This window comes from Sminthopsis crassicaudata, chromosome 5 (assembly GCF_048593235.1).
Source record: "Sminthopsis crassicaudata isolate SCR6 chromosome 5, ASM4859323v1, whole genome shotgun sequence".
Taxonomy (NCBI): domain Eukaryota; kingdom Metazoa; phylum Chordata; class Mammalia; order Dasyuromorphia; family Dasyuridae; genus Sminthopsis; species Sminthopsis crassicaudata.
Window position 1 is genome coordinate 305,450,493 of NC_133621.1, and position 21,065 is coordinate 305,471,557.

A 21,065-nucleotide genomic window follows, 5' to 3' on the forward strand; every position below is an offset into this window, starting at 1 on the left:
GCGGTGTCACGTTTCTGGGGATTCTCTCGAACCGCGGCCGGGGCTCCGCCCCCAGGCACTGAGGGCGGGGTCGCGGGGCCCGGAGCCCCCTCCCGCTCCCCACGCCCCGCCCCCGCCCCGCCCCGCCCCGCCCCTGGGGCCCCCGGGTGGCTTCTGAGCTCCTCCTGCCGGGCCGGGCCGGGCGGGTGGAGCCGGGCATCCGGGCTGCTGGAGCGATCGCAGCCCGAGCCGGGGCCGGGGCCGGGGCCAGAGCCGGGCCCGACCGAGGCCAGCCCGGTCCCCCAGGCCCGAGCCATGTCGGCCCCTCGCGGCGGCTTCTACCGACAGGAGCTTAACAAGACGCTGTGGGAGGTCCCCGAGCGCTTCCAGAGCCTGAGCCCCGTGGGCTCGGGGGCCTACGGCTCAGTCTGGTACCGGGCGGGCTGCGGGGCTGGGGCTGGGGAGGGAGGGCACGCAGGGAGAGGGTCCCGGGAGGAGCCCGGTGATGGCTGGAGAGACCCCCGCCCCGCCCCGCCCTTCCCGGATTGAATGAATGAATGAGCGAACGAATGAAAGGGGGGATGAATGGAAGTTCCCTTCCCCCTCCCCGCCGGCGCAGGCAGAGGAAACCTCGGATACCCCCTCCCCGGCACTGGCTGGCAGAAGCATCTGGGGAGGGGGGGAGAAGGTGCTGCTAGCCCCGGCCCTTTCAGGAGCCGGAGTCGGGCGGGGGAGGAGGTCCTCGGCTCCTGCTGCTGGAGAGAGCTGAAAAGTCTCTTGGTGGGGGGGAGGGGGAGGAGGCAGTCAGGGTACTTACTGTGTGACTGTGGGCTTCCTCTCCCAGGCTGGCTAACGTCTGTCTGTCCCGGCTCATCCGGACTCCCCGGGGCCTGCTGGGAGCCCTAAATCATGATGCATGTGGGTGGGGGGGAAGAACGGAGGCTCCCCAGCCTTTGATCTGTTGCCGCCTGGCTCTTAGCTCCGTCTCAGTCCCCATAAACCGGACACATGCTGACCCCAGACCCCTGGGACCATTAGCCATTCTGCGAGGAGGCTGAGGGGCAGGGCCTTGTCTTGGAGAACTGGGGGGGGGGGCTCCCTCTTCTGAAGGGCAGCCACCACTCCAGAGGAGTTCTCCTTTGAGGGCCCGACCCAGACCAGGGGCTCTCCCTTCTGGGGACGGATTCAGCTCTGTGGGAGAAGAAAAACAGCCTCCACTCAGAATGGGGAAGAGAGGGATGAGGGAGGATCCAAGCAGAGAGGCAGGTGAGCCTCAGTCCTGTTTGTTCAACGAGCAGGCGGTATAGGCTGGCATGAGTTGGGCATGGGAGAGCTGAGGCTGGAAGTAGGAGAAGGAGAAGCGTCCGGTGAGAGGTGGGCAGCTGAGGCTCAGAGAGAGGGCCCACAGGGCCCCACCTTGGCTCTGGGCTAGCTCGGGCTTTGCAGACTCACTGTGGTAACAGCGGGAGCCAAGCAGAAGAGAGCAGGAGGAAGGGACTGCTGGGAAGAAAGAGGTCTCTGGGCACTTCCCCAGCTCTGGAGAGGAGGCAGCATCCTCCGAGGAGGTCTCCTGTGCAACTTGTGTAGGTGACTGCTGAGCACCTACTGTGCGCGGGCCACCTCTGAGGAGCCCTTGCCCCAGGGAGCTTACCTTCCAACTGGGGAGATGGGGTCTAGACCATTTCACTAGCGAGGGGTCTCAGAAACCTTTAAAAACAAACAGGAGAAAACTGAAGGCCCAGTGGGAGATCAAGGGTCATAAGAAGGGACAGACGGGGACTCTGGAAATGGAGGGGACAGTTGAGGCCCTGAGTGGGCAAGGAAGATCAGGAAAGGCACTCCAGAGAAAGGAAGAAGGAAAAGCCTCAGTGGATCTTGAAGTCCGGATGTGATGCGGGTAGAAAGAGATAAAGGGTTAGGAAAGGGAGGGGGGTGTCCCAGGCAGAGGGAATAGCGGGTGCAAAGGTGTGGGGAAAGAAACCGGGCTGGATGTTTTGCTTTGAAAGCTGGAGCATCTGGAGTCTGAGGGGGAATAGTGAGAACCCAGCTGGAGGCAGATTGGAGTCTGGAGTGTCAGGCTGAAATGTATAGACGTTTCTCCTGTAGATCCCGGGGAGCTATTAAAGTGTCTAGAGCAGGCGAGTCACATAATTTAACGGCCACTGTAGGCGGATGAACGCGGCAGGTCGGCGTGGGGGCACTTCTCGCTCAGCAGAAGACGTCAGGTCAGCCAGATCTGGTTTCTGGCCCTGCCTGGCTTGCTCGGCTGCACAGATCGGAGCAATGTCATAGGAAGTGGGTTTCTGTGTTTCAGCACAGGACCTGACAGGTTCTCTCAGGAACGATACAGATCCAAGAGATTCCAAATTGGTGGAAGAACTGGTGCCGAGGGGCCTTGATTAAGGGTCAGTGCTGACCCAAGGAGGCGGTTACCGGCGGCACTGCCCCAAGGCTCTCGCTACAAAATATGGAAAGTCCTTTGCTGCTCCACATTTTCACTAATGATTTGGCAGATACCTAAAAGACATACTTATCTGAGGAGGGAGCTGAGGTTAACAATATAACAGAGAAGAGGAGCTAAAATAGTCCTGACAGGCAGACACCGGGCTGGAACTAACAAGAGGGAATTGAAGAGGGGAAAATGGGAATTCTTGTGCTCCGATTCAAAAGACCGGCTGTAGACTAGAGAGCAATTTCTGTTTAAAAAAAAAAAAAGTGAGGATATTAGTGGACTGCAAGTCTAGGATTCACACCAGGATTGGAATTTGTAGTGATTGTTCCAACCCACTCATTTTACAGATGAGGAAACTGAGGGCCCAAGAGAAGTGACTTGGTGAGGTAATACATATCACAGGTAGCAGAGCTAGAATTCGAACTCAGATCCCCTGACCAAAGTCAGTGTCCTTTCTGTGACAAAGCACAGCCTTAACATGAGTCAACTCCGTCACGTGGAAGCCAAAAATGGAACTCACCGCCTGGCTGTGTTAAAAGAGACAAGATGTCCAGGAGTAGGAGGCTGCTGGTCTCCCTGTCCCCTGCGCTGCTCCCATGACTGGAATCCTGTGGCCACTTCTAGGGGTCACATTAGGAGGAATGTTGACAAGCTGGCCAGCAGTCAGAGGAGGGCGGCCAAAGTGGGGCGGGAACCTCCCCTGAAGGAGTGCAGGCTTGGGGAGAAGCTACTGGCTCCATTTGGGCAGTCTCAGGGGGATCCCCAGATGCTGAGGTCTTCTGGTTTGGGTGGTTAGGAGTGGGCCAGCCCACGTCCAAGTCTGGGGTAATGGAGAGACCTGAAGAGGACTGTCTCTGTCCTACCATTGCAAGCCCCTTTGTAAGCTAAACAGGACACAGGCTGCCCCAGCCCCAGGGGGACCTGCTGGAGCACTCCAGTCCTGTAGCTTTGAACTTTTTTTGTAACAAGAAACTCCCTTCCTCCTTCTCTGTCCTTGCCCACAGCCAGGAAGCTTCTCCCCCAGCTCCGCTTCCTCTACTTCCCCTCATTGTTCTGGCTCAGGACCTTGCCTCTTGTACTATGCCCCTCCCCTTCCTAGTGTGGACCGCCCACAAAAGGGGTCCTGCTCATGCCTGACCTGACCCTGGTTTGAGCCCTCTAGCCACCAGAGGAGGGTGAGCAAGAACACATGAGTCAATGTGGGGCTGCTGAATTCCTCCATGATTTCCCATTTGTCTTCCCTCCCCTTCCTGTTCATGTCTGTCCAATGCAGCTTGTCTGGGCTGCAGATAAGACCCCTTGTCCTCTCCTCCAGGAGCACGAGTTTGGAGGTCAGAGGAAGAACAGACCAAAGCCTCCCCCTTAGGGAGCTCCCGGCCTGGGGGTACAGAAGAAGCAGCCCCCAGACCCCATCTTCAGGGAGCTCCCACTAGCAATCCCAAGCTCTGGGAGCTCTGGCCCCCAAGAATAGGGCTCCAGTTTGTGCCTTGTGGTGGGGGGAGACCAACATCAGGACCAGGGTCTGGGCAGGGGAAAGGTGTCATTGTCTGACAGGCTGCGCCAGCTGAGCAAGTGACCCTGGGCTCCTGGGTGCCAGGTTGAGCTCAGGTGTGTGTGTATGTGAGTCCTTAGTACCTGCCAGACTGTCTGGCTCCGATAATTACTGCTGATCTCTGGGGACAGAAATTAAACTGCTTCTTCCCTTGGGCTTGGGTTTAATAAGGCACAAATGAAAAGTATAATCGATGACAAAGCCCAGAGAATGTGAGATACTGCCATTTAGGTGCTTGCCGATCCCCTATATGGACCCCAGCATATCAGCCAGGCGCTCTGCCTTCTGGGAGATCTAGTCAATGGATGCTGGATGTCCATGATCCAGTAATACCTTCCTACCTCAGTACCAGGAGATCAAGGAAGCAGAGGTCCAGAGAGCCCTGGACTCAATCAGTTCTAGCTGCTAGATGGTATCTGAGTCTCAGAAGTCAGCTGAGGCCCCAAGGAAGGGAAACTGAGGCTACCTTTGGTCTTGGAAGACCAAAGAGGAAAGGGATAAGGTCAGGAAAGGCTTCCTGGAGAAGAAGCTAGGCTCTGAGGGAAAGCTACCAGATCAAGGTGAGGAGAGAATAGATTCCAGATGAGGTTGGGGAACATAGGAGGCCTCTAGTGCCCCTCTGGTCCCCAAATCCTGGGCCCTCCATCCTTGATCCCTGATCCCTGGCTCTCCTGACCACTAATAGGCTCCCTTCTTGTGGTGACAAAGTTCTGGGCCTTCTGATCACCACTGGACCCCTTCCTTTGGATTCCTGATTCTTGGGCCCTCCCTTGCTGATCACTGACAAGAAATGACGTGGTGTACAGGGGATGGTGATGTTAGAGAGAACTAGAATAGAGCATTTGCAGAGCCGATTTTTGGAAAGGTCAGAGCCAGATTGGGAGTCGGCGGGATAGGGGGAGATGGATTAAATGGCAGACTGGGGATTTTGTTTTTGGTCCTAGAGGTGTTAGGAAACCAGTGAAAATTTTTGAGAGAGTGAGTGGCAAAGTCAAATCTTGTTTTAGAATTACCAACTTATTGGTTTTGTGGGAAATGGATTGGAAAGGAGAGAAAATAAAAGTAGCAAGGAGAATTAGGAGAGTGTTGCAGTAGCACAAGAGGAAGGCAATACAGACCAGAATGAAGGTATCTGAGTGGGAAAAGGTCATGGGTCATTGTGGAAGAGGGATCTTCCGAAACTTCATAACTGATGCATTATGAGGAAAGTAGAACAAAGGTAAAGGCGACTGGGAAGTTGGGAACCTGAGAGATTGGAGGGATGATGGTGCCCTGGGCAGAAGGAGGGAAATGGAGGTGGGTGAGTTTGGGGAAAATGTAAAGAATCATAGAATCCGAGAGTTGGAGGAGTGCTGAGCAATCATTTGAGGATGGGATGGGATGTAATCAAGGGGACGAGTAGAGTGGGCTTTGACAAGAAGAACTCCCTCTGCGTCAGAGATTGGTGTAAAGGCTTGAGGTGTGATGGAAGTGGGAAGAGGGAGCTCACAGGAGGCGGCTTCTGTTTGTTTACTCAGTAAAGTAAAAGGTGAAAGCCTTGGCAGAGAGGAAGACCAGAGGGGTAGAGAAAGGGGTCTGCAAAGACAAGAGCAGATTCGCTATATTCACTGTGGAGAGTGGGACAAAATCAATTAGGGCAGAATGGAAAGCTCTCCGTGCAGTGGCGAGTGCTTCTAGGAGCTTTCAGAAGTAAATGAATAGAAATGAAAAAGACAGATGGAACAGTAAGGGCAACCAAGGACTGGGGCTTGCTGAAGTGTGACTGGTGATGGGAGGGCCAGGAAGTCAAGGGTGGTTGAACTGATTGATTAAATAGTCAAACTGTGAAAGGAGGGAGGAGATGAGAAGTGGGACAAAGAACAGGTTAGCTGAGGGGAGACCAAAGGGGAAAGTGAAAGGTAGGTTGTGGTCAGAGCACTGGACTGTGGAGGCAGAACATTTAGGAGAGATGGCCATGGCCAAAGTGATGGCCAAGATTGAGGAAGAGAGAAGGTGGAGGGGGTGGAGGGAGGCCAGGAGGGTGGAGGCCTGGGAGGGCAGAGTCTTAGAGATACAGCCATGGCCATGAGCAAGAGGGAGAGACAGTGAGCCATGCTGCATGCCCGGCTAAAAGTGGGAAATGAGCTGGAGGCTGATGGAGCACAGGGATAACTTAGTCTAGGATCGGTATGGAAGGAGAGGGAAAGCATTCATGGGAAAGCAGCAGGCGACTTTCTGAAAGCCAGTGGGTGACCAAGAAGTGGTTGCAATGGTGGGTGTGCAGCTGGGATGACTTGAGGGCCAGTTAAGCCCCCAGCACTTGTTTTCTGGGCCACAGCCCAAAAGATCCCTTGAGCTTTGCTCTAGGTTACTATAAGCATGAAGAAGGTTTGGGGGTCCATGCCCTGGGTTACTATAAGCAGGAAGAAGATTCGGGGTCCATGCCCTGGGTACTGTAAATATGAAGAAGATTCGGGGTCCATGCCCTGGGTACTGTAAATATGAAGAAGATTCGGGGTCCATGCCCTGGGTACTGTAAATATGAAGAAGGTTCGGGGGTCCATGCCCTAGGTTATTGTAAACAGGAAGAAGGATCGGGGGTTCAAGCCTTCCCCCTGACTGTTTCCTTTTGTGAGAATGGGGCCAGTCTACACTGGTCCTCAAAGATGCTGTCCTGCTGTTGAACATCTTGCCTGGCCTCTGGGGTGTCCCCAGCTCCCTCTCTGGATGCAGAAAGGGGCAGAGGGACCAGCATTCTCAGGCCCCAGGCCCATTGTCTGCTTCCCTCCACACCGTCCTAACCCATCCCCATCCCTGACTGGGCCTGTTTTACAGCTCGGCATATGATACCCGCACTCGGCAAAAAGTAGCTGTGAAGAAACTGTCCCGTCCCTTCCAGTCGTTAGTCCATGCCAGGAGGACGTACCGGGAGCTACGGCTGCTGAAGCACATGAAACATGAAAATGTAAGAAGGACCGGGGGTTGGGATCCTGGTGGTGGCAGGGGGCGAGGAGAGCGGTCTGCAGGAGGTTTGAGGCCCCTGACAGAAAGCCCCCTGTCTCTATCCAGGTCATCGGCCTCCTGGATGTCTTCACGCCAGCCACATCTATAGAAAACTTCAACGAAGTGTGAGTGGGATGTGGGGTGCTCCTGCCCAAGAACCCTGGCTAAAGGGGGGACAGTACAGTAGCCGAGGCTATGGCTCTGTCTCCCTCAATGGTGAAAGGCCTGCATGATTCCCTGACCCCACCTGGACCCCTATCTATCTCTGGGCCCCTCTTCTCTGGTCCCCAAATCCTGGACCCTCCATCCTTGATCTGTGATCCCTGGGTCTCCTGACAACTACTGGGCCCTTTTTTGTGGTTCCTGATTCCTGGGCCCTCCATCCCTGACAGTTACGGCCCCCCGCCTTGGTGTCTGAGGCCAGATTTGAACTCAGGTCCTCCTGACTTCAGGGCTGCACCAACAGCACCAACTAGCCCCTACTGGGTCCCTTTTTGTGGTTCCAGAGTCCTGAGCCTTCTTATTATCAGTGGATCCTTTCCTTTGGTTCCTGATTCCTGGGCCCTCCATCCTTGACAGTTACTGCCCCCCCGCCTTGGTGTCTGAGGCCAGATTTGAACTCAGGTCCTCCTGACTTCAGGGCTGCACCAACAGCACCAACTAGCCCCTACTGGGTCCCTTTTTGTGGTTCCAGAGTCCTGGGCCTTCTGATCACCACTGGACCTCTTTGGCTTCTGATTCTTGGGCCCCCATCTTTGATCCTTGACCTTCCCGTAGGTACCTTGTGACCACCCTGATGGGGGCCGACCTGAACAACATTGTCAGGTGCCAGAAGCTAACGGATGAACACATCCAGTTTCTGGCATACCAGCTGCTGCGGGGGCTGAAGGTGAGAGATGAGCAGGGCCCGGGCACTCCCCCATGCCCAGTGCCTGATGTCTCCCCGACTCTGCCCTCCCTGTCTCGTTCCTTCCTTGGGCTGGATAAGTCACCAAAAGGGTTCCTAGGCCAGGCCTTGCTGATGGCTCACCTTGCTATCTGTCTTGCATCCCTCAGTACATCCACTCGGCCGGAATCATCCACAGAGTGAGTATGGTTGGGGACTGGGTCAGCTGAGCACTGGGGGGCTTTGGGATCCTGGTCTCTGGGTCTCCAGGAGGGGCGGGTAGGGAAGAGGATAGAAGTAGGATGTGGAAAGGGAAGGGTGTAGGGTGAGGAGTGTGGGGATCCAGAAATAATACTCACCTGGGATTGCTGTCCTGCCTATAGGACCTGAAACCCAGTAACCTGGCTGTGAATGAGGACTGTGAGCTGAGGGTAAGGCTGGCACTGCCTGGGCACAGGGAGGGCTAAAATGGAACTCATGGCTTATTGGTTTCTCCTCCCCCCCTCCCCTGAGCCCCTTACCCCAGTATCTGGCCTCCAAAGATGGACTTAGCTGCTGGCAAAGAGAGAACCCAGAGCCAGCTCCCACTTGTGCCTCTCCAACCAGGATTCCTGCTGAATGAATTGTGCTTCTGCTTCAGTGTGTCTGTTCCCTAAAGGTCCTTGGCTTGGTGAATAATAGAAACCTCTCTTAAAGGTCTTTGGCTAGTACAGGAAAGTACACTTTCAACCCCTGGGGCTCATTGTATGCAGACACCTTCCATCCAGGCAGTCAGACCTAAGAACAGACATGGAAACCAATTCATTCACCTCTCAGTTGTCTTTTAGTGGAACCCAAAGTTGGTTCCGTTTGTGCCACGTTTATGTTGAGGGAAAGGACTTGGGTGTCTGCAGGGTCATACACAGAGGGGCAGACTTGGTCAAACTCTGTCCCTTGCGGCTTGGTCCATTGGGGATTATCCACACTAACTGAAATAAGAAGTAGTTGTGTAGAATCAGAGACTACCCTTTCCCAGGACAGGGCCAGGTCGCCTCCTGGCCAGGAAGGTTCAGCTATGGTTGTGACTCCTTAGATCTTGGACTTTGGGCTGGCCCGCCAGACAGATGATGAGATGACAGGCTACGTTGCCACACGCTGGTATCGCGCCCCTGAGATCATGCTCAACTGGATGCATTACAACCAGACAGGTAAAGGCAAGACAGTGTTTCCTGTGGGAGAAGAGAAGGTAAACCCAGGGAGCCCATAATTAAACATCCTGCTCATAACAAAATAGGGTTGGGGCAGGACCTCTGGTTTCATTGCTCTGGGGGACTCCCAGGTGAGGAAAGTCCCTCTCTATAAGTAATCATCTCAGAGGACAGCAGAGCATTGATAGTGTTAGAGTCCAGAGTCAGCGAAGGCTGAGGTAGAACTCTGGTCGTCCTGGCTCAGAGACTGCTCCATATCATGACAGGGCCTTAAAATAACATGGACACGAGATGCTTGGGCAAGTCGGGTGCCCCCCGATAACCTAAACCGATGTTTGCCAGCGACGTATACACTGTAATGGGGACCAGGGGGTGCCCTGGAAAGAACATACTCAGATGGAGTATTCTATCTGATTCCATTCTGGGGACTGTGGGCCTGTTCCAGAGCTTGGCTAAAGGAGGACTGCCCTCTGGCTTAGGTTTCCTTGGGTTTGGCTCACACTTTCCGTGGGGGGCAGGAAGGTTCAAAAGTTATTGAAAAGGCTCCTGCTCGGTTATGAGCTGCATAATTGCTTTTAAGGAGAGAGAGAGAGAGAGAGAGAGAGAGAGAGAGAGAGAGAGAGAGAGAGAGAGAGAGAGAGAGAGAGAGAGAGAGAGAGAGAGAGAGAGAGAAAGGAGAAAGAAAGGAGAGAGAGAGAGAGAGAGAGAGAGAGAGAGAGAGAGAGAGAGAGAGAGAGAGAGAGAGAGAGAGAGAGAGAGAGAAGGAGAAAGAAAGGAGAGAGAGAGAGAGAGAGAGAGAGAGAGAGAGAGAGAGAGAGAGAGAGAGAGAGAGAGAGAGAGAGAGAGAGACAAAGAGACTGAGGGAGGGAAAGGGGAGAGGGGGAAGAGGGAGAGGGAAAGGGCAGCAGCAATATGGAAGAGTTTTCACAAAAAGAAGCTCCTAGTGTCAGCAAGAGCTGCCCAGAAAAGTGAGCAGGCCGGCTCAGTCGGTTGTGGGAGACAGAGAAGGAAAGGACCCAGGCCCTGGCCTCTGGGAGCTCACAAGCTAGGGGTAAAGGGAATCCCCCAGCTAGAGGACCGGATGGGGCCCAGATGGGCTGGACAGCCTGGTCTCCGAGATTAGGCAGGGTGTGGTCTAGCCTTGAGCCTGCGGTGGGGGCAGGGTGTTTAGACTCTTAGGCCAGGAGAAATCAGTAAAAGGAAAAGTCCAGATAATAAGCAGGATGGGTTTCCTGGTGGGGCAGGGATTCAGACGGAGCCCCCTCCCTAATCTCTCTCTCCCTCCCTCCCTCTCCATCTCTCTTTCTCTCTCTCTGTCTTTCTATCTCCTCTCTCTGTCTCTCTGTCTCTCTCTCTCCCTTTATCTCCCTATCTCCCCCTTTTCTCCCTTTTATCTCCCCTATCTCTCTCTCTTTCTCTCTCTTCCTCCTTCCCTTCCTTCCCTGTTTCTCTCCCTCTCCCTCTGTTCTCTCCCTTGCCTTCTCTGATTCTCTCTTCTCCTCTTTTCCCTCTGCTTTCTCCCTTGTCTTCTCTGTCTCTGCCTGTCTTCTTCCTTCCCTTCCTCCCTGCTTCTCTCCCTCTCCTCCCTCCTTTGCCTTCTCTGTCTCTGTCTGTCTGTCTGCTTCTCTCTCTCTCCCCCGCTCCCAGTGGACATATGGTCTGTGGGCTGCATCATGGCGGAGCTCTTGAAGGGGAAGGCCCTTTTCCCTGGAAATGACTGTATCCTTGGATGGAAGTATGAGAAGATAGCGTGGGGATCCAGGGCCGGGAGCAGGACGTGGATCTGGGAGACCATTCCCTTTCTTTTACATTGGATGTGAAGTCTGGAAAGGTGGCTAGGGACTCACAGATGCTCTCTAGTCACTTGCCCACTATGAATTTCTGGGAATAATGATTTTCACACTTTCTGCTTCCCCTGGGCTATTTCAAGGAAAGCATTTTGCTGAGAAATCCTTGTCTTTTGTTTGGGTGTTCCTCTGGACCTAACTTTCCTTTGCCTTTAGGACAAATTCCCCCAATTAATGCAAATGACAACTTCTCTACAATTTAATGGTCTCTTGCCTGAAGCCCTGAGGGGAACAGCCCCTAGTCTGTAGTCACTCCCCAAGCACTGGTCTGAGGCAGACTTTGAACCCAGACCTTTATTCAGGACACCAGGCTTTCTTTTGTTTTATTAGTATTAGTATTCATAGGGTGGTGAACATCCTCTGGGCAAGGTCCTGGGCCTGTGGGTGGGCACTGAGAGCCTGGCACTGATTTTCCTGAGCTGGGCAGACATTGACCAGCTCAAACGGATCATGGAGGTGGTTGGGACCCCCAGCTCTGAGCTGCTGAAGAAGATTTCATCTGAACACGTGAGTGGCCCAGCTAACACTCCCTACTCATCTTCTATACTTCCTGCTGCTTCTCATCCATTCCTGGTACTGTCCTCCGGGCCTCCCTTCTCCCTCTTCCCTCCTTCCTCCCTTTTCCAATTATCCAGTGTCAAGGAAAAGACTTAAGATCTCCTTGCCTCCACCCTCCCAGGCCCGAAAATACATTGAGTCCCTGCCCCACATGCCCCAGAAGGACCTGAGAAGCATCTTCCGAGGAGCCAACCCCCTTGGTAAGGAGGAAGAGATGGGCTAGGAGGTTGAAGGGGTTCAAGGGGAAAATGGGGTAGGGTGGGGTAATGGGGAGCATAGCAAAGGATGATGAAGGAATGAGGGGAAGAAGAGCCATGAGGACTGAGGGCACGGGGCACAGAGATCTGGAGGGCTAGTGTGGGTACCAAAGAGAATAGAGACAAGTTAGCATGAGCTCAGTTTTCCTCCTCATAGAAGGGAGTAAATATGTTGATTCAATAAACCAACATGTATTGAGCACCTGCTGTGTAACGGGCCCATACTTGGTGTTGGGGATGCACAGAAAGAGAGAGGGAGATAGACAGACTGTCCCTCCCAGCTGAAACAGGAAGGGACAAATTAACTACGAGCTTGGTGATAAGTGAGTGAGGACTCGGAAAAACTTACTCGCTTTTCGACTGTGGAAAAGAGATAAGTCAAGAGACAGTGAATTAGTCCCCTCAAAAGTATGGGGAGGAATATGATAGAAAAGGTTATTTTCACCTGGGAGATAAGTAATTAGGACAAGCTTCAAGGAAAGGGTGAACCCTGAGGTTCAGCTGAAGGAAGGTGGAAACTGAGACTCCGAGATTCAGAGATATAGAGAAGAGACCTCATTTTTTAGATGAAAAAATTGAGACCCAGAGAGCTTAAGGGGCTTGCCCAAAGTCACAAGATAAACCAAAAAAAAAAATAAAAAAAAAATTGGATTTGAACTCAGTTTCTCCTATTTCAACTCCATTGTTTCTCCCACTTGAACACTGTCTCCTATTGGTAGGGATTTCCCTAACTGGGGGCTCAGAGCTATCTCGACTGCCTTAATGACTTTTCATCTTCTATAATCTATAAAACAGAGACGGGAACTACTGGGAAACTGGGGTCTTCGTATTGCCCTCAGGCTAAAAAATGAGCTCCTTGTTTATTAGGGTATTTAGCTGCTTGTATCTTTAGAGGAGAAGACTGAGTAAAGATCACACCCTAACTACTCCCTGCAGGAAGGAGATAGGAAATGCCTGGAAAGGATTCAACACTGCTCCTATCCTGCAGGGAAGAGGGAGCAGGAAGAATCAACAGGTAGAGATGGGGTGGGGAGTTCATCCATTCATCCATACCAAACACATTTATTAAGTTCCTTCTGCATGCCCTGGTCTGCACTGGGGAAAATATAATAGAGTAATAATACAATTATTATTCGTGTAGTGCTTTCAGGCTTCATTGAGTCAAAGAGATCTAGTCTACAGCCTTATAGAATTTCTAGACCAACAGTGGATAAGATAGTCAGTTGGTCAGTAAGCATTTATTAACTGCCTACTGTATGCCAGGCACTATGCAATATGAAAAAACTTCCATGGAGCTCCCAGGCTGATGAGGCAGACAACATGCAAACAGCCATATCTGTAGACAGGGATTAACAGAGGGATGCTGGAATACACAGTGTACATGATTTGCACGTTAGAGATGGGCAAACATCATTGGGTGGCTCCTGAGTAGAGATTTACCTCCATTTTCTGAATGGCGGGTTGGAGACTGAGAGGTCAGTTGTGTGCCGGGCCACAGAGCCATGGTCAGCCTCGGGCCCCTTGACCCATGTTTCGATGCCTTTTCCTGCCCCCAGCCGTGGACCTGCTGGAGAAGATGCTGGTCCTGGACAGCGACCGGCGGGTCAGTGCCACGGAGGCCCTGGCACACCCCTACTTTGCCCAATACCACGATCCTGAGGATGAGCCCGAGGCGGAGCCCTATGACGAGAGCATTGAGAACAAAGAAAGGACCATTGAGGAGTGGAAGGGTGAGGGGAGAGGCGGTCGGGGCACCCAGGGGCACCAAAGGGCCTCATCTTCCTCCGGCCTCGGGATCTCACTGAGCCTTGTTCCTTGGCTTCCCTGGCTCCTGCCCCCTGGCTTCCCTGGGCCTCTCCCTGGATTTCCAAATCCCAGTCTCCTCAAACTGGTTATAGGACCGGTGGGGTTGAAGCTGGGAGGAGACCCGGGCCAGTCCCTGGAGTAGATAGGTGGGCTTCCCTCCCACTCTCCCAGCTTCCCTTTCTTGACGGGGGCAGGTTTGGGAGGCAGGGCTTGGCTGGCAGCTGTTGCTCAATAGTCTGGCCAGCGTCCGTTTCCTCAGAGCTGGGGAAAGACATTGCTCCACTTCCCACAGGAAAGATGGCCCTAACTCTTCTCAAACATGCTCCTGGGGAAGGGAGGGCTGGGTTTATTTGGGTGAGGAGTTCTTAGCTTTGGGTTCCCCAATAGATTTGGGGAGGGGGGACAGTGGCCCTGGGTGGGGAAAAAGCCCTCTTTATTTCACTAATCTCTGACTGAAATTTAGCCTTTCCTTTAGTGATGAATGCAGTCTCTGCCCCCCAAATGCTGGCTAACACTCCCATGTAGCCCTCCCTGACCCAGCACCTTCCTCAGACCGGAAGTTGGGTCAGGGGGCCTGGGTGAGGAGGTGGGACAATAGGTGTGTGTATGGGGGGGGGGGAAGATCAGGGATCAGGGAATCTTGGAACTCACTCCTTTGTTTCCCCGTGTCTTTGTCGCTCTGTCTACCTGTCTCTTTGTCCTTTTGTCCATGGTTTTCGTCTACCCCCTCAGAGCTCACCTATGAAGAGGTCATCAGCTTCAAGGCCCCTGAGCTGCCAATGGACGGCCTGGAGATTGAGCCATGAGGAGGCTGGGGGCCACAGGGACCGCCCAGGCAGGGCCCCGATGCCCGGCTTCACCCATCCCAGAGGGCACCGAGCTGACTCTCAGGAAGCAGGCCCCGGGCCCTGCTCCTGGGGGCGACCTCATTTCCTGGGGTCGGGGGTGGTGGGCTCTTCCCCTGGACCGCAGGACAGTGTATGGATAAACAAGGATAAAGGATGCCGGAGGCTTTCAGCCTGCTACTCCCAAGGACTGTGCCCCACTCAGGAGTAGCAGTCACGTGGCTAGAATGGGGGGGCAGCCTGGATGTTCTCTGGCAGACTTTGGGAGCCAGGGTGGGGAGAGAGGCCGAGGAAGGGGTCCTCTCTGTGCTGGAGCCTGGGCCAACCAGGGAAGACTTCTCTGGCCTGGACATGGGGGGGATGGGGGCGTGGCTGGGTGTCTGGGGGTGTATTTGAACACGTGTGTCTGAACAGGGACATATTTACGGGGATGAAACTAGGCAAGCTGTGAGCACAGGCGGGCACGTGGCTTCAGAGAGCAAGGGAGGCGGTGGGTCGCCCTGCTCAGGGAGCGCACTGAAGGGTTGGACAAAGCCAGGGGAGGACCGTTGGGATGCTTCCAGGCCCCAGGCCCCTCCAATCAGGAGGAACCGGGGCAGACACCCCCAGTCTGGAGAAGGGAAGACTTGGGGCGACTGGCTACCCTGTGCATGTATGGGAAGGAGGTGATGGTCCAGAGGCCCAGGGAGCCAGATTCAGCTCCTTGTGAGAATGACCCAGACAGGAACAAGCTATGGGGATCCTCAGGCTGCTGACTCCCCCCCCGCCCCCCTCCACTAGCACACTAACACATACAAACGCATGCACACGCAGACACATGGATCCTGGGAATGTCAAGAGCTAATGTATTGGCTGAGAAGCCAAGAGGAGATCATGGCAAGCTCTAGAGTTCTGGGCCAAATTAGTGAGATAAAATGTCACCAAGGAACAATTTTGTCTGAAGGAGATCTGGGGGTCTCAGTGATTCACAAGCTAATGTGACTGTGTGAAAGGCCACTAGAATTTCAGCCTGAGTTCAGAGGGGACTAATGGGGGCCGGGAGCAGGGAGGGGAGGCTCCTGATGTTCTCTGCTTTGATCAGGCTTCCTCTGGGTTCAGGAGACCAGGATGGCAAGGGTTCATTTGGAAGATTCTGGGACCATGAGAACAGCCTCCTTCTGCTTAGTCCCGGGAGGCAGAAACAGTGAGTGATAAAGCGGGAAAAAACAAACAAACAAACAAACAAAAACCACAACCAACTTTTAATTGGAAAAAAAGGAAAATCATCCAGTTTTCCCATGAGAAGTAGTGAGACCCCCATTGCCCAAGGGGCTCAGTGACCACTCATCAGGAATAATCTTGTTCAGTGATGAATTAGACTAGAGGGTGATTCAAGGGCCTGCGAGGGTGTGGGGTTCTGATGGTAGCTAGGCTGGCCCTCAGAACTCTGTCAGGGTGGGAGACGGGACACCCCGTTTTACATGGGAGGATCACTTTTGGTGGTTTAGGGGAAGAGCTGTACCCCCCACTCCCCACGGGCTCCCTTCCTCCAGGAGAGTCCCTGGATTGAAAGTCACTCAGCTGCTGAAGGAGCAGGACCAAGCCCCAGAAAAGAGATTTGGGTCCCAGCCCCTTCCTGGCACCGGGAGGAATCCAGGGGCTGGAGGACGGGGCTAGCTGGGCCCCATCAGAACTAAGGAAGGGAAAGGCAGCTGTTCCCATTTCTCTAGCTTTCACCACCCACTGGATGAGAAAAATCAGACTTTCTTCTTCTTCTTTTTTTTTTTTTTTTGGTCTCGTTGGGGAAATGAGACTCAGAGAAACAAGACAATTTGCCTGTGCTCAGATCTCTAGGAAGCTTTGGAGTCGGGGCCGAAACCCGCTTCTTGTTCTGTCCAGGATTCTGCTCGTTTCTGTCCAAGAGTGAAAGAAGGGTTCTTAGATAGAGAGCTAGTGTTTAGTAGCCAGGCCACGAAGGGGGATTTTCAAACGGAGGATTCGGCTGGGATCTCAAGGTGCTGCCCTCTGGGAGCTTCCAGTGTGGGAGGGAAGTCCTTGAAACTTAGTCTGTGACTCAGGGCTTAGACTGGAAGCTGGAGGAACTGGGGCAAGGAGAACCGAGTTTGGACTAGAGAGCTCTGGGAAGGCTTACTAGAGAAGCAGGGCTTTCCTAGAGGAGGACCTGAGCTTGGGAGATTTCTGGGAGGGGGACCCGAGGCCGGTTGACTTGAGATGATGGGTGCAGGGGGCCTTTGTACAAGCCTTAATTCAGTGAGGGCCGGAAGGGCCCCCACCTTCCTCTGCCCGCTAAGACACATGCCTGGCACTGGAGAGGAGCCCGCCGGCCTTTCTGCTCACTTGGAGCAAAAAACCTGAGAGGAACTGGAGTGGGCAGGAGGGTGTGGGGACAGGAAGAGCGACCGAGGAAGGAAATCCCACCCTCGAGAGGAGGGGCTGCCCTCACCTCTGCCCAGACTCTGCTACCAGGAAGGAAGATCACAACAGTTCCCGCTGGGCAGCCTAGAAGTGGGGAGCACTGCGGGTGAATCTGTGGCCTCTGTGCTTCATGCATGGGGGTGAGGCTCCCTGGGGGAGCTGTAGCCAGCTAGCCCATCTTACTTGGGACCCCAGTGTGTCTGTCTGCAGGGTGGGCACAGCCGGGCGCCGGGCCAAGACGTGGAGGTGTGAAATGTGTGCGGCATGCCGGCATCATACACGTGTCCTGTAGCATGTCTCGGGTGAGATTGAAATGTGTACCTTATTAGCAGGACTCGTGCCTTGTGCCAGGCTTGATACCCACAGTCCCGGAGTCATTTTACAACAACAAGCCCAGGCGACAAAGTGAACTCCAGGACGGGCGGTGGGGCCTGCAGGGGCAGGGACCAGTGGCCAGGGCCGGGGGCTGGAACTCTGTGGGCACGGGGCCCGGGCCTGCCCCGGAGGATCCTGTTACTGTAAGGGGATCCTGGGAGCTGGCGCTGGGCCTGCCACACCTCCCCTCCCCCCCACAGCCCGAGCCCATCAATCAGTCAATCAGCAAGCATTTAATCAATCAACAAGCATGACATAGCCAGCTGCATTGGGAGAGGCCGGAGTGTCCAGGACGGGGAAACTCTGTTCTCTGGCCGGGCCAGACGGACAGGGCGGCGTGAATGTCCGGCTCTGGCCATTTCAGGAAGGAGGCCGAGAAGGTGGAGGGCGATTCGCAGGGAGCCTAGAAAGTGGGGCATGTGAGGATCAGTTGGAAGACTAGGTATGGTCGGCCCGAGGAAGAGAGGATTCGGAGGGGATGTGATACTGCGGCTTGTTTTGGAGTCTTAGAGGGGTATCAGGTACAGGAAGGATTAGCCTGTTCTGCCTGACCCCTGAGAGCACAAGTGGGAGCAGTCACAGGGGAAAGTCATCGAGAGACAGGTCCGTGTAAGGACAAACTTCCCAGAGTGAACTCTGTTCTCGTGAAATCCGTATTTACAACCAACAAATGGACTCTGTGTATATTTTGTACTATGTGAGTACCTAACCGCTCCCCCAGTAGAGTGTAAGCTCCATGAGGGCAGATACCCCTTCCAGTTTGGTCTTTGTACCCTCAGTGCCTGACACATAGTAGGTGTTCAATAAATGCTTCTTGGCTGATTGAAGGCTTCAGGAAAAGTTTCCTATGGTGGTAAGGTCTCCAGAGGGACAAGGGATGCCCCTGAGGTGATGACCGAGCTTTTCAGAACTGGAGGAATGGTGAACTTAGTTCAGGGAAAAGCCAAAAGGGGAAGGAAATCTGCTTCTTACTCATGTTCTGTCCCCTTCATGTGCTCTTAAGAAAGTTCCTCGGAGGACAGCTAGGTGGTGCAAAGGATAGAGCACCCGCCCGGAAGTCAGGAGGACCTGAGTTCAAATCTGGTCTCAGACATCTGTGGGACACTAGGCAAGTCAATTAATCCCAATTGCCTCAGCAAAAGAGAAAGAGGGAAGGAAGGAAGGAAGGAAGGAAGGAAGGAAGGAAGGAAGGAAGGAAGGAAGGAAGGAAGGAAGGAAGGAAGGAAGGAAGGAAGGAAGGATGGAAGGAAGGAAGGAAGGAAGGAAGGATGTAAGGAAGGGGGGAAGGAAGGAAGGAAGGAGAGAGAGGGGGGGGGCTGAGCTGTGTTTGGAGATTTGAAGGTTGAATTTTGAAGGTTTGGATCCCTTAGGGAGGTAAGGGAACGGGGTGAGGATGAGCAGGCTGTAGAGACAAATCGAATCGATTCCATAGCATGGCTAAGGGCCAGACTCAGCAGATAAAGAGAGCTTCAAAGAAGAGCCTTGAATGTCAGGCTGACACAGCAATTTACAGAAACCCGTAGAGAACACCATCCCTCCGGACCTGCCTGGCACAGTCACACTGGCTCTTCCAGCCAGTTCCCTTCCTCAGTCCTCTGGCTGCCCAAGTTCATGGGTCCCCAAACACTACTGGAGAAATAGAGGGAATGAGCTGCTCGGAGTTTCCCCGGCTAATTTGTAAATCAGAAACAGAAGAGGGGAGGATTAGGGCAGGGGATTCTGGAACCCCGTGCTGGCCCCTGGGTGGAGGGGAGGGAACCCACTTGCTGAAGGTTCTTCAGGAGAGGGGTAATGCACTCTGAATTGTGCCCGAGCGAGATAATTTTTACAGATATGGAAGATGGATTGGAGAAGGTAAAAACTGGAGCAAGGCGAGAAATTGATGGTCTGGGTAAGAGATGATGGGGGCCAAACCAGGGTTGTGGCTGGGTGAGGGAGAAGAGACTTGGGGTTCACAAAACATCAGAGCTGAAAGGCTCTGACCTGCCTGAGAGCAGTGCTCTTCTCTTTACCTGCCTGAAGAACTCCCGTGAGAGCATCCCCCTTCCCTTGCTATCTCTGGACACCCTGAGACCATTTGCCCCTGATACTTTCACCCACTGCTCCTCATCTTGCCCTTTAGGGCCAAGCTGAACCAAGCTAATTCCTCCTCCACCTGATACTTGGGATTTGCCTCCAGATACTTGAAGCCATCTCAGATGTCCCTGTCTCCTTTTTGCCAAGTTAAAGGAAGACAGATTCTAAATCTTGGTGACTTAGAGATCAAGAGTAGCCTCTACAGAGGTTCAAATTTGGGGAGAGTCTTAGATCACCTAATTAACTGATTGGTTTATTCCTTTATTTAATGACAAACAAGCTTATCTGAGGCTTCATTCTCAAATGTCATTGCTAGATCATTGCTTTTCCACAAACCCTAAAACGTAAAAATCTCCTGGGGCTCTGAACTGGGTCGTCTTCTCTTATCTCCACTCTCCCTTGGCAATTTCAATTCTCATAGATTCATTTTGCTTCTCTCTGCAGATGATCCTCAATTAATTCCAGCAACTTCCATCTGTGATTATTTGCAATTAATTTTTCCTCCCTCTTTTTCTTCCTTCCTTTCTTCCTTTCTGTCTTTCTTTCTTCCTTTTATCTTTTTTCTTCCTTCTTTTCTTTTTCTTTCTTTCTTCCTTCCTTCCTTCCTTTCTCTCTCCCTCCCTCTCTCTCTTTCTTCCTTTCTCTCTCCCTCCCTCTCTCTTTCTTTCTTTCTCTCTTTTCCTCCCTTCTTTTCTTTCTCTCTTTTCCTCCCTTCTTTTCTTTCTTTCTTTCTTTCTTTCTTTCTTTCTTTCTTTCTTTCTTTCTTTTTTTCTTCCTTCCTTCCTTCCTTCCTTCCTTCCTTCCTTCCTTCCTTCCTTCCTTCCTTCTTTCCTTCCTTCCTCTGTCCTTCCTTCCTTCCTCCCTCCCTCCCTCCCTTCCTCTGTCCTTCCTTCCTTCCTTCCTTCCTTCCTTCCTTCCTTCCTTCCTTCCTTCCTTTCTTTCTTTCTTTCTTTCTTTCTTTCTTTCTTTCTTTCTTTCTTTCTTTCTTTCTTTCTTTCTTTCTTTCTTTCTTTCTTTCTTTCTTTCTTTCTTTCTTTCTTTCTTTCTTTCTTTCCTTCCTTCTTTCCTTCCTTCTTTCCTTCCTTCCTTCTTTCTTTTTCTTTCTTTCTTTCTTTCTTTCTTTCTTTCTTTCTTTCTTTCTTTCTTTCTTTCTTTCTTTCTTTCTTTCTTTCCTTCCTTCCTTCCTTCCTTCCTTCCTTCCTTCCTTCCTTCCTTCCTTCCTTCTTTCTTTCTTTCTTTCTTCTTTCTTTCTTTCTTTCTTTCTTTCTTTCTTTCTTTCTTTCTTTCTTTCTTTCTTTCTTTCTTTCTTTCTTTCTTTCTTTCTTTCTTTCTTTCTTTCTTTCTTTCTTTCTTTCTTTCTTCCTTTCTCCTCCTCCTTTTCTCTTTCTCTCTTTCTCCCTCTCCTTCTTTCTCTCTCTTCCCCTTCCTCTCCCCTCCCCTCAAATCACCAACTGCTGCCTGCTGGACAGCTCCACCTGGCTGTCTCATTGAACTCAATACATCCACTCTATGGCTTAGCAGGGGGGTATGATAGTTGTATCTAAGTATTTAAAGGACTGTTGTATGGAAGTGGATGCTTGAGTTGAGGAGGATTTTACCTTGAATTAAGACAAACCTTTCTAACAAAGAAGATTGTCTCACCAAAGTGGAATGTGCTGCATCAGGAAGGAGGGAGATACCCATCACTGAGAATCTTCAATTGGAGGATGAATAAGCACCTTTGATGCATGGTATAGAGGGTCTTCTTCTTCTTCTTCTTCTTCTTCTTCTTCTTCTTCTTCTTCTTCTTCTTCTTCTTCTTCTTCTTCTTCTTCTTCTTCTTCTTCTTCTTCTTCTTCTTCTTCTTCT

General features: G+C 52.5%; 1 protein-coding gene across 1 annotated transcript; it reads left to right on the forward strand.

Annotated features, from left to right (window-relative positions):
• Positions 1 to 165: 165 nt before the first annotated feature.
• On the forward strand, positions 166 to 17,963 carry MAPK11 (mitogen-activated protein kinase 11). Its single transcript, XM_074271990.1, has 12 exons — positions 166 to 410; positions 6,798 to 6,927; positions 7,032 to 7,090; positions 7,743 to 7,854; positions 8,022 to 8,051; positions 8,235 to 8,282; positions 8,924 to 9,038; positions 10,686 to 10,757; positions 11,313 to 11,392; positions 11,565 to 11,643; positions 13,257 to 13,430; positions 14,239 to 17,963. The coding sequence occupies exons 1-12, from the start codon at positions 295 to 297 to the stop codon at positions 14,310 to 14,312; spliced, it is 1,089 nt and encodes a 362-aa protein (XP_074128091.1). The 5' UTR covers positions 166 to 294; the 3' UTR covers positions 14,313 to 17,963.
• The last annotated feature ends 3,102 nt before the right edge of the window (positions 17,964 to 21,065 follow it).

Coding starts and splice junctions, on each gene's coding strand:
- MAPK11 (XM_074271990.1), top strand. CDS start 295: ATGTCGGCCCCTCGCGGCGGCTTCTACCGACAGGAGCTTAACAAGACG. Junction 10,758..11,312: donor CCTTTTCCCTGGAAATGACT/GTATCCTTGGAT, acceptor TGAGCTGGGCAG/ACATTGACCAGCTCAAACGG. Junction 11,393..11,564: donor AGAAGATTTCATCTGAACAC/GTGAGTGGCCCA, acceptor CCACCCTCCCAG/GCCCGAAAATACATTGAGTC.